Raw genomic sequence first — 12970 nt, forward strand, 5'->3', positions numbered from 1 at the left:
CAATCAAGTTATAATGTTAACTTAATTTTTATCAGAGTTTTTCACACATACGTAAGAAGTGGAAATCATTTTCCTTAATTTAATGTTTAATTCAAATTTCAAATTCAACTCAAATATTCCATTGTTAAATTGTTTCATTTATATGCAAGTAGAAAGAAAAAAGATTATTTAATATACATTGACAATTTAAATTCATTAAGACTTTTTATTATCAGACTTTTTGTAAGGGGGACACCATCTTCCTTCCCCCATCACGAAGTATATAATAAAGATATGTAATATATAGACCCTTTTATTAATAAAATATCACATGATCTTTTATTTGTGAGTTTTTTCATTTTTCAATGTCATGATTGACAATCACGTTCTATATGAAATTAAATGATAAATGCATTAAATTAGTCATAGGCGTGTTATAACTTTTTTCAAAACAAAACATTCTAAGTCATAGGTTGAGGGTTTGACTATACAATAATCACTTTAATCAGGAGGAGGTGTAATCGGTATATAGACCACATAAATCTCATATGAGAACCCAATACCGGTTACAAAATTACGTAATATGCAATGAACGTTTTTTTTTTTTTTTTCTCAAACCTTTAACTCTCACCACAAGATATGAAAACTCAATAATCAAAACTAAATCAAAATCGATTCTCCAACAAACAATAACAAGCAATTGAAAAAAGAAAGAAATAAAGCGTCTCACATTAATTTCTCTCTAACTTGTTTTTCATTCAATATTTAACATTTTGAAAATGTCATTTCTTGCCTTAAATTAATAATTAAGTGAAAACCAATTGAAAGAAGAAAGAACAAAAATATAGATTGAAACTTCTATTTTTTTAGAAAGAACTCTCTAGAAGTATGGAGAGAAATAGACCAACATGGACTCAAATCAAAAATTAGGAAGACTCCTTTCTAAAGAAAAAAAGGAAATAATTCAACCCAAAACCCCCCAAGAACAAAAAGAGTCAAAACCCCTGAAACTCACTAGTCACTATTGAACTTTGTGTATTTTTGTGCTTAAACCCTACTATTTTCTTCTTTCTCTCTCCTACTATACAATGTATCGTGTAACATCTTCATTGATCAGGTATGTATTTTGATCATACAGTATGCATATTCACAAGTTTATTAATCTTTCGTTAAACTTGTTTTTCTATCTTTTGTGGGCAGGTCTCATGCTTCAAGACGACTGGTATCATCTTTTTTCTCCATTTTTTTTTAATAATTTATCCATTTTAGTCTTTCAAACACGAATTAGAATAAAAAGATTGAATTTTGATTTCTGGGCATTGCTTTTTTTGGCTTTGTTGTTGTTCCAGAAAGATTATTATCACTTTTTTCCTTTCATTTCTTTTATCATTTATCCATTTTAGTATTTGAAACACGAATTAGAATAGAAAGATTGAATTTTGATTTATGGGCATTGCTATTTTTACTTTGTTCTTGTTCCAGAAATATTAAACTAGATTAAAGTTTTACACTTTTGATTGCAATTCTTGTGCTAATGTGTTTTGGAAAAATGGGTCCTAGTATATGCATTAAAGAATCGAAGCTGATTGGATGATTATAGGGTGTATTTGTACAGATTACTATATGTTGATTGAATTGAGGAAGTTATGTAATATATTTTATCCCTTCTTCTCTTGTTCTTTGAGTTTGTAGGTAAGCAGTAGGATAATATCTAGTAGAAATTATGTTGCAAAAGATATCAGTTTTGGTGTCGAAGCTCGGATGGCTATGCTGCAAGGAGTTAATGAGATTGCGGAAGCTGTGAAGGTCACTATGGGACCAAGGGTATGATCCTTGTTACCATAATGCTTTGTCTAGTGGGCTGTAGAAGTATGCCATCATGATGCCCTGTTAACTCCTACTTAGAAAATTGATGATTCAGTAAAAATCAGTTGAGTAAGTAAAGATTAGTTTTATCAGCAAAAATCAATTTCAGTTAGTCTCTATCAAATGCATAAAAGAAATTACTAGAGTATGAGTTTTAACCAATATCAATTTTAATCAGCAAAAATAATTTCAGTTCAAGAAAGATCAGGCGAAGTGAATGGGGCCTGAATGACCTTTTTTTTTTTTTGAATAGGGTTGATGTAAATGGTTTTAAACATTTGAATTTATGTCTATCCTGGAGTAGTCAATCTTGCTGGTAGAAGTTTAATGTTGCCATTCTCTGCTAGAGATCAGGAGGTAGCTAAAAATTTGATTATTTCTATATGCTATACATGTTGACATAGGGCCGCACTGTGGTTATTGAAAGGAGTCATAAAGATCCTAAAGTTACAAAGGATGGCGTAACAGTTGCCAAGAGCATTAAGTTCAATGAAAGGACAAAGAATCTTGGTGCAGAGCTTGTAAAGCAGGTTGCGAAGGCCACAAATACTGTTGCAGGAGATGGTAATCAGCTGTTTCTGTTCTTTGTTAGATAGGGTTCTGACTGAAGTTAAATATCTCACCACTACGTCATATGGCAAGCTTTGCAAGTTGTTGATAATTGAACCAATATACTACTACCAAGTAATCAGTCTGATGGAAAGATGTGATCTTGTGAGACTGCTAGTCAGTCTTTGTTTTACTCCCCTCGCCATGCTGCAGCTCATGTTGCCATCTGATCAACTTTTCCTTTCTTAGAAGATTAATTTTTTGGGTGGTGGGCTGGGGGAGAGGGGGGGGGGGAAGGAATTAATTGGCACTCAAAGGACTTGGATGTTGTAACTCTTGAGTTTTGATGTGGTAGATAGTCAGAAACATGTACAAGGAACACAATACCTTTACCTGCTTTACTTTAGAATTATCTAGAAGTAGCAAATCTATATCCCTGTTTAATATTTTGCATTTTACGAAATATCCCAATGGCGTGTTATTATGTTACTATCCAAAATGTAGATATGATTTGCTTTCTTAGAGACAAAACTGAGTTTCAGCATGGGGCTCAAAGTGGGGCGCAATTATTAATCATAGTGGTTAAAGATGGCAAGTTGGGCACTAAGTTTTATGGAGGTTATGCTATCTGGTTTTATAAATGGCATGATCAAGATGCCTAGGTTAGGTTGTTCCCACAATGTTGACGTTGTGTTTATATTTTCTGTTTCTTTTTAGGTGATGACTGATGAGCTTGTAACTCTAAGATCAGTTGACAGTCATATTGTTACCCAAGAGCATAGTAATGATATGCTCTTAGCAATTGGTTCTACATTCCCTTATCCTACCTTGGGCAGATCCTGTTTCAGTACATTGGGGTGAATCTGATCTGGTCGATGTAGATTCATCAAATATAGAGAGTTATACTTTATTCTCAAAGTGCAATATGGTCATTCCATACCCATCTGTGTTCTGTTTCCCTCACGTTTAGATAAATTATCGGGTGGCTGTTGAGAAACTTTATTGACATATCTCTATCAATATCCAAGTCAACGAGTACTGCACCTTTGATCTAAGGCATCATTTCTTGTGATTCAGGAACCACTTGTGCTACTGTCTTGACTCAGTCAATTTTAGTGGAAGGCTGCAAATCCATAGCTGCTGGTGTAAATGCTATGGATCTGCGTACTGGGATCAATATGGCAGTTGATGCTGTGGTTTCCAACTTGAAAAGCAAAGCAATGATGATAAGTACACCAGAGGAGATCACTCAGGTAATTTCTAGAAGGAATCTCCTTGTTAACACTGGGCAGTGGTTGTTTGGATCTATAAGGTCAAGGTGAAAGGAGGTCAGGTCTTGTAATTCCTGAAAGTATAAGGTGAAATCATGTAGACTCCAAATAACTGTTCAAATGATGTCATTAGATTATTGCATCTGCAACTAGGTTGATGATGACTATTGACTTCTTTTATATTATTTTGTCTTCTCTTAGTAAAATAATGATACGGAAATGAATTATATGGTGTTATTGTTCCATAGACAAGTTATCATTATTATGTAACAGGTGGCTACTATCTCTGCTAATGGGGAGCGTGAAATTGGTAAACTCATTGCCAGGGCAATGGAGAAAGTTGGCGAGGAAGGTGTAATCACTGTTTCTGTAAGTAGACTTCCTGATGTTTAGTCATACTATGTACATTTGCTTGGACAAAGTTAAATCGCTTTTATTGATGTATTTAAATCTATTAGGATGGAAACACATTGGATGATGAATTGGAGGTGGTGGAGGGGATGAAGCTAGCCAGGGGTTATATTTCTCCTTATTTCATTACAGATCAAAAGACCCAGAAATGTGTAAGTTCCATCTGAAGCTGATTTGGATATTTGCACCAAATATGCGATATGCGTTTCGGAATTGTGTATGAGAATATAATCATCTTATCTGATAGGAGTATTAAATTATATGCTTGTTGACCAGGAACTTGAAAATCCTTTGGTTCTCATCCATGAGAAGAAAGTTTCAGATGTGGGATCCCTTGTTAGAGTATTGGAGTTGGCTCTTCAGGTTCTACAATCTTCTGATAATTTATTCTCTTGTCACTCAAGGATGTCTAGTATTATTAGTTAAATTACTGAAGTTGATAATTCTGTTTTGTTGATATTGATTTGTGGAAGATGAATAGACCTCTGCTAATAGTTGCGGAAGATATTGAAGGTGATGCTCTATCACTGCTAATACTGAACAAGCACCAAGCCGGGCTTAAGGTAAACATGCCAATACACCTTATATATTCCACTAAATTTGTAATACCAGCTCTTGCTGCATAAAACTGGCTTTATGATTGGCTTATCATGCTTTGAAGTTTGATATGCTTCTGCATCGTGCCTACCTGAGAGCTAACATATTCTAAAATTCTAATTTCATTTTGAAGATCACTTGATCTTGCTTTGACATGTCCAGGGAGAATGATGCTTGCCTTTGAAATTGATTATCCTTTGTAACGTTTTGGCCACTGAAGTTATGGTTCTGTTTATGTGCTTTCTGTAGGTTTGTGCCATAAAAGCTCCAGGGTTTGGAGAAAGCAGGAAAGCTAACTTAGATGATCTAGCTGTCTTTACAGGAGGAGAGGTGAGCCTATTATAAATGATTTTGGATCATTCTTTACAAGTTCAGTTATACCATCCATTATTTTCCTCCTTAGGTTATTGCAGAAGAGCGGGGGTTGACTCTCGACAAGATCCAACCTGACATGCTTGGTGTTGCGAAGAAGGTTTGTATCTTATTCTATTTCTAATTTTATACTAAAAAACTTGAATCTTCTTTTTAAGGACCGACTTTTGATTGAGACAGGTTACCATCTCAATGGATGACACCATTGTCCTAAATGGAGGTGGAGACAAGAAGGTGATAGAAGAGCGCTGTGAAGAGGTACGCTGACAGTTTTATGAGCCAAAACTACTATTTTTGCTGTATATATATTTCGATTTAAGTGGCCTTTTCTGTGTTTCAATGTTAGTTACACATAAATGCTTTGGTTTTAAGCTGTGTAAGCTGTTGACTTCTATGTGCTTATCTTAATGGTTGTTGCCCTTATGGGTAAGATAAAAACTGTTTGTACCAGTATTTCTGAAATTTCTTGTTCTAGGTATATATACTGAAGCTTGGTCTGGAAAACTTTTAAGTTTTAAGAGTTTTTGTCATATTCTAATGCCTGTTAAATGTTCTAATATTAAGTCATCCAATCTGTGTATAAACTGTAGAAAGTTCGAAATATATCTTGAGATTGGTGTTGATTACTTTGTTCTTCCTTTTGCAGCTAAGAATTTCCATGGAGAGAAGTACTTCAACCTTTGACAAAGAGAAGGCACAGGAGCGGTTATCAAAGCTCGCCGGTGGTGTTGCTGTCTTCAAGGTCCATTTTTTCTCCAAAAGTTGTGATCAATCTCTCTGTTTGCTAGATCAGAGTTATATGTATATATCAATGTGTGTCCAACAGGTTGGAGGAGCCAGTGAAGCTGAAGTTAGTGAGAGAAAGGACAGGGTCATAGACGCTCTGAATGCAACTAGAGCTGCCGTAGAGGAGGGTATTGTGCCCGGTAAGTCTGCATTTCTTCACTTAATACACCAAAGAAATAAAAACACTTTCTTAGTGATGAATAACTTTCACACATTCATTGTACATTTCGAGTCTGAATTTCAGGTGGTGGAGTTGCTCTCCTTCATGCTTCAAAAGCTCTGGAGAATATCCATACTAAGAATGAAGACCAGAAAAGAGGGGTTCGAATAGTCCAGAATGCTCTCAAGGTTTCCTTTTGATATCATTATGACTTTTTGTCTCACTGATAGTGTATTTTTGCTTACTTTTTATAGAAGTTTCTATTGATACTATAGGCACCTACAGTCACCATTGTGTCAAATGCTGGAGGTGAAGCTCCACTGGTGATTGGCAAGTTGATGGAACAAGACGATCACAATATTGGCTATGACGCATCTAAAGGTTTGCTCCCTAACATTCGCTCTTTCTTCTCTTACCCCATCCCCCCTCCACATCTTTTACTTCGAGTCCTTTCTTTTAGAAGGCAGAACGTTGCTGCATAGGAACCAGAGCTTATTGTACAACCTTAACGCTATAGTTAAATAAGAAGAATAGGAGGTGGAAGAATGGAAGGGAAACTGAGGGATTTATTTTTCCTTGTTTGGATTTGAATTAGGGAAAGGGAAGGAAAAGATTTGGAGATTCCCCCCTTCCCCTTTAATAAATTACATCACTATTGGGTAGAATTGGTGGAGAAATGGTACTCACTCTCCTCGGCTCTAGTAATTATCACTGGAGCAACTATTTTCGACCCTTTACAAATGAAACCACGGAAAATAGGAGATACTTCTTTAGGACCAACCAATTACTCTAATAGCCAGGGTTCAACGCTCATTAACAATCATATTATCCAGAAAGTAAAAGGAAGATTGAAGTTCATACTTCCAATGTATCTAAATTCAGTACTCAAGAAGTTGAAATATATCAACATGCAAACCAAAGCCTCCCTTCTGTACTTGGTGGTTTTGTTTCGTCATGTTTTCTCTGTAGCATCCGATATTACTACTCAACACACATCCCACTTGTGAGCAATGAGCCAATGAGTATGGGCACGTGGCCACGTGCAATACACAGGGTTTTCTCGTATTCGTTTTCAGGGAGGGGTTGGTGGTGTTGTCGACTTGCAGCTCTAATAAAGCTTCTTAAATTTGTCTATTTCTATTGGTGTAGGTGAATATGTGAACATGGTAAAAGCAGGAATAATAGATCCTGTTAAAGTTATCAGAACAGCTTTGGTAGATGCTGCAAGGTAGGGACTGGCTCATATCTAAGCAGAATTCATTTTTGTTTGTGAGTATATTCTATGGCATTCTTATATAACAATCTTGTCTGGGTTTCAGTGTTTCATCTCTTCTCACCACAACTGAAGCCGTTATTACCGAGCATCCAGAACAAAGCAAAGCTGCACAACGTGTGCCAGACATGGATCAGATGGACTTGTGATGATAGACAATTTTTTGTAAGTTATTATTGATGTTATGTTCATCTGTATTGTAGATTTCGAGCATCACAAAAAAAATTCAGGAAGTTGCTTTCTTAGCTAATGTATAAGATAAACTTAGTTTCTAGATCAAAAACATTGCAATTGCTTAATGTTGTACAAGCATATATTTTTTGGGTCATTTTAATAGCTTTAAGCAAATCAAAAATCACTCCCAAAATCTTGCAATTATTTGCAGCAAGTACAGAGTCGGATGATATGAACCATGTTCCGCGAGTTACAAAAGATGAGCTTCGGCTTCTTTTCCAGTAATGTCATCATCTTTTTTCGCGTAATTTGGATGAATGATTCAGATATTGATTCGACAAATGTATTTGGATAGCCTTCTCAGCATCATAGCTAAAATAGATTTGGTATGGAGGATTTTGCAATGTTTGTCTGCTTCAATTTGTGAGGGTGAACATGGTAGCTGCATTCCTTAGATCATGCTCAGAAATATGGTGGAAGGATTCTTCTTCTGGATTATCCACTACAATTTTTTCCCCTTTCAGCGCCACCACCTCCTCTTCACTGCAAAATTTCATTTTTTGTGTGATCAACAAAGTAAAATTATTTTATTTTATACATTATTTAAAAAAAGATTATTTTTTTCTTCTTTTATTATTCTGTTTTTTAGGCCATGTTTGATATAACCCTCAAACTTTTATCCCTGTATGTAGTATTTCTGAAATTGTTAATTTCATAACTTCAACAAACAAGTTAATGTTGCTAAATATATTTGAATTTAGATTTTTATGAAATGAAATATCAAGATATGCTTTTAAATCAAGGATACTTAAATCATAATTACTATAAGATTGCAAAAAAATGATTTCATCAACATTTTCGTCCAATTTAATGAAAATTTACAACTTCTTGGTTACTACAAGAACTCAAGAAGGTGTAAAGCCCGGACTTAATCTTTTTTTTTTTAATCTAAACTAATGAGGTTTTATTTTATTTTTTTGAATGAGGAAAGGTTGGTGTAATATTATTAAAGAATGTATGAAAGTACCACAAATACATAAGATAAGACCTCCGGAAGGCAGTGGATTCCCCGTCATTGCTTAATACCAAATGGCATTAATTTAGCGAGGTTTCATTACTTCGGAGGTACTATAAGAAGAGGTGCAAATATGTAATTCAATGTAGATCATGTTTGATTGATGTAATATCTGGTTACCACACCATGTGATCATATGATTTATGGATTTAGAGTAAGGAGTAACGTTCAAAAGAAAAATTAAATTGTACTTCCCACATCTCCTCTAGCTCCCAATAATTATAGGACCACCTAAGAACGAGAGAGAAACTCGATGCCCATAAACCCGTTCTAGTAACACCACCTTTTTTTTAGTTGCAAGTTGCAACATTTGATTATTTTAATAGGACCACCTAAGAACGAGAGAGAAACTCGATGCCCATAAACCCGTTTTAGTAACACCACCTTTTTTTTAGTTGCAAGTTGCAACATTTGATTATTTTAATACAATCATCAAAAAGGCAAATATTACATCTAAAACAACAGAGCATGTATAAAATAAAAAAAGGTTGTTAATATTGGTCTAACCTGAGTTGTGTGGTTTGCTGAGGAACAAACTTAAGTTCATCCCCTTGAAGATCACAACAAGAAAGATCAACATGAGTAGAAGAATCATCATCAAACTTGCTTCCATATTCTCTTTCCTCATCAATATCATAAGAACCTCCATTACTTGCACCAATCTGAATTTGTGGCTTCATTTCTAAACCTTCACATTCACCCACAAACTCACTCTTGATTACGAAACATTCACCATGACTCGTGCTACTATTCGACGAAGCTAACACAGCTTCTTCATTTGCAGGAGCCACCCATGAATACTGATCATTCTGATCTAATTGTCCATTATTTTGTTCAGAACAAGAAGAAATAGGCAACATCATATTCATATATTGTTGCTCATTATTATTATTATTATTGTTCCCTTGATCATAATAATAACACCTCATTAGACCTTCATATTGTTGGTAACTATTATTGTTGTTATTGTTATCACACGTTACAAGTTCATTGTTATTATTATGATCAACTCCATCACCTGGATATAGTTGTTGTTGTTGTTGTTGATGATAAACTTGAGCTTTACAAAGCTCGAGTTGTTGAATTACAACGTCTAATTCAGCCTTAAAATACGCGATTTGGTATTGTAATTCTCTAATAATTCTATAACACCCGCCTACAGGATCTTTAGCACGGGCATCTGATTGATATATTATTGTACGCATAGCTATATCTTTATCAGGAGGACTAAGGTTACGTATGATCTTGGTGATATTGCTAACGCCGAAAAGCTTATGCGCGTTAAGAAACTGTCGTTGACGATCATGAGGGAAATAAGGAGCTAAAGCACAATCTGATGCACATTTCCTACGTTGGTATTTGCATGCAGCGCATGCTTGAGTACCATTGCTGATTCTACTACTACTATGATGATGATGATTATGATTATGATTATGATTTGAGCTAGTGTTGTTGGTAATACAACTGTTGCTCATTTGTTTTGATTGTTTTGTTTTTGTTTTTGTTTAAGGTTGTTTGGATGGTGTTTGCTGGGGAATGGTGCTGAGATTTCTGCTGCGTTGCCAACGGATTTGCAACTTTTTTCTGAATGAGTTTTTTAGGGAACTCTTCATTTTTTTTGTATCTTTTCCCTGAATTTCTCCATGAATTAGATGGATGAGAATGAGAGAATATGTGGAGGTGGGAGATAAATAAGCGGAAGAAGAGGAGGAGGAGAATACAACTATATAAAACAGGTTAATTGAGACTTGAACAACTAGATCAAAAGTTTGTTAGTTGTTATAGACTTTTTAATTAGTTTCTATATTTATACTATTGAGGTGTCATTTTATTGGAAATTTAATACCAATTCTACAGTTTTAAGGTCTTTATTTGTGTGCAACTCATTGAATATTTCAATCATATAGTAAAAAGAAGGGTAATGTTATATGTAGCCCTTAGGGCTACATATAAGCATTAAATACATTTCTTTAAATGGAAACAATTTAAGAATTCAAGACACATTTTCACATCAATTGAGGTAATAAATGCTTGATTCAATATTTTATTTCCATTTTAAGCACTTTATACATAGCCCTAAGGGCTACATATATCATTTTCCTAAAAAGAATTGTTTACTTAGAATGTCCATGTTCATTCTTTTCCTTATTGTATATTGTGAAAATGGAGTCTTGGAATTTCCATTTTATTTTCCAATTTATAGCAGATTAGAGATCAATATAGGGTTTAATTGATAAGAAAATAATTTAAGTCAGTCATTTTTAGGAGACCATATATGAAACTACACTTATATCATACTTGATTTATCATTTTCCATCATTAAAAGAACTATAGATGTAGAACACTTGTACAAAATATTTGATTTATTTCATAGGCATTAGGTCTTTTGTAATTTGTTAGATATGGAAGAGTGAAGACAAATGGTTAAATATATACTTGCATATATTCACATGTAGACCTAGGCATGGGCGGGGCTGGGCCTGTCCACGAGGTTGGGGGAAATGACGGGCCGGGCTCGTGAGTGGTGGGCCGTGTCGGGCTTAAAATTTTCAAATTTTTTCCACGGGCCGGGCTCGTGCCTCATGCGGGCCTAGTCCATGTTTTATATTTTTTTTTGTATTTTTGACAATTTTAGGCTAAAAAAACAAAGGAAAGGAGCGTACGGCCCGCGGGCCACCCACGCGGGCTCGAAATAAAATTTCTTGACCGTGACAAGCCTGTGGCCCACGTAATGGACAACGAGTCGGGCCGGGCCCAAATCGGGTCGGGATGGGCTGGCCCGCTTGCTGGCCCGACCCATGCCCACCTCTATTCACATGTGTCACATTAGCCATTTGGCCTGGTCTATTACCTTTGCTCGCGTAATTAATGTTTAATATTCGATCCAAAAGAACCAAGTGGTCTTGGCATAATGGTTGCTCACTTTGTCCCTTAATCCACTGGTGCGGGGTTCGATCCTCAATCTTTGGAAATGAAAAGAGATTCTTGACCGACCCTTTAATTTACCCTTAAGTGGAGCACTCGGGGGAAAGAGATTAGTCATTGCTATATCGGCGGTGGATACTTTGATTGTTTTAAAAAAATCGATCCAAAATGACCAAAACCAACAAATAATTAAGATGTTTAAGTAAATGAGTCAAAATGAAATTACACTAATAATTAGGTAGCAATATCGACTAAAAATTCTAGACAAAGAAGTGAAAACCCCCGGGTTATGTCCCAAGTACTTATATTTTTCATCTATTAATAAGTTAATTTTAAAATAATTACACCATATATCACTTGGTGTAGTGGTAAATGTATCTTAATACTTATCAATAGGTCATGAAGTCGATTCAAGATATCGTTATATTTTTTTCAAAACATATGATGACCAATCTACTGTTGGTTCATTGCACATGCGATAAAATTCTAGTGCAAGAGGAAAGGTTCCACATGGCACATAAAAGCACACCTGCAATAAATTATGTACGCAATCAAGGAATTTGGGTTATGATTAACAATTTCACTGACCTTCTTTATGTGAGTTGCCCTCTGACCTTTAAACTCCATCTCCTGATTCGTATTTTCGAACAACAACAATAAGATTTGATTAGCATCAAGAATAATTTGTGAAACTACCTTATTAGTTACGAAGTAGAGGACTCTCGCATTCATGGTGAATTTCGAAAGGGGAGATGGAGCGAGTAAAGGGATGATTGCAAAAAAACAAATCAAATAAGAAAATAAACTTTATGGCTGAAGTAGGAATTTATTGTCACATTACTAATTACAACACATGTATCTATAATTTTGTAGAAATGTGAATCACTAAAACATGTTAGATGAGATGGTGAGTCTTTGAAAAACCTTACCCGAGGTCAAGGGTTCCTTATTGTTGATTAATAGACACGTGGCAAATTTCTCATGGCTGGAGGAGGATACCACGTGGCGTATAGACGCTATTATACACACCTTTTAATATATTTGTATAGATGTTATTCAATTCATCCATCCCCACCCTTTTAATTATTATTTTTCTTCTTTTTACTTCTTTGTGCAAGGAGCAAGAGTTAACTACCTAGTAAGGACCTAAAGTATGAGAGTTTTTTCCAACAAGGACCTCAATAATTTTTTTGATCTACTAAGGACCTCATATCTACTATGGTTACATTTTCCATCCAATATTATTAACTTGTTTCTTTTGTTTTAAAAATTGAATGGCCCCACCAACTCAATTATTCTTTATCTCTTTCCATATTCCTCTTAATTTGACTTTAACTTTTTTTCCATAAAACTATGAGTATTTTTATCAAATTGGTACTTAAGATACATTATTTAATCACATGAACATATTTTAAAAAATTATCACATGTGTGTATTTTCAAAGATTTTCTTTAATCATATGAGTATTTCTTAAAATTTGGACTACTTTATAAGTATTTAATAAATCTTCATTGACCATATAAGCCCTTTAG

The 12970-nt window shown here is 34.8% G+C and overlaps 2 protein-coding genes across 6 annotated transcripts; one reads left to right on the plus strand and one right to left on the minus strand.

Annotated features, from left to right (window-relative positions):
- The first annotated feature begins 915 nt into the window (after positions 1-915).
- Positions 916-10384, plus strand: LOC104899815 (chaperonin CPN60-like 2, mitochondrial). 5 transcript variants are annotated; one of them, XR_007276337.2, is made up of 20 exons: positions 916-1096; positions 1180-1201; positions 1672-1803; positions 2250-2409; positions 3472-3647; positions 3939-4034; positions 4124-4228; positions 4353-4439; positions 4550-4639; positions 4923-5003; positions 5077-5145; positions 5226-5303; positions 5692-5787; positions 5872-5971; positions 6076-6179; positions 6267-6372; positions 7141-7219; positions 7311-7429; positions 9676-9868; positions 10024-10384. XR_007276337.2 is itself a non-coding variant. In XM_010687092.4 (19 exons), exons 1-18 carry the CDS (start codon positions 1068-1070, stop codon positions 7411-7413), a joined length of 1713 nt encoding a protein of 570 aa, XP_010685394.2. In that variant the 5' UTR covers positions 916-1067; the 3' UTR covers positions 7414-7429; positions 10024-10384. The 5 variants fall into 5 exon arrangements, 3 of the variants coding, with proteins under 3 accessions (XP_010685394.2, XP_010685393.2, XP_010685392.2); XR_008970299.1 differs by having other exon boundaries at positions 9676-9864; XM_010687092.4 differs by lacking the exon at positions 9676-9868.
- Positions 7855-9988, minus strand: LOC104900418 (LOB domain-containing protein 22). The gene is made up of 3 exons (XM_057390880.1): positions 9532-9988; positions 9021-9417; positions 7855-7981 (listed from the first exon to the last, which is right to left on the minus strand). The coding sequence occupies exons 1-3, from the start codon at positions 9986-9988 to the stop codon at positions 7855-7857; spliced, it is 981 nt and encodes a 326-aa protein (XP_057246863.1).
- Positions 10385-12970: the final 2586 nt, after the last annotated feature.

This window comes from Beta vulgaris, chromosome 7 (genome assembly GCF_026745355.1).
Source record: "Beta vulgaris subsp. vulgaris cultivar EL10 chromosome 7, EL10.2, whole genome shotgun sequence".
NCBI lineage: Eukaryota > Viridiplantae > Streptophyta > Magnoliopsida > Caryophyllales > Amaranthaceae > Beta > Beta vulgaris.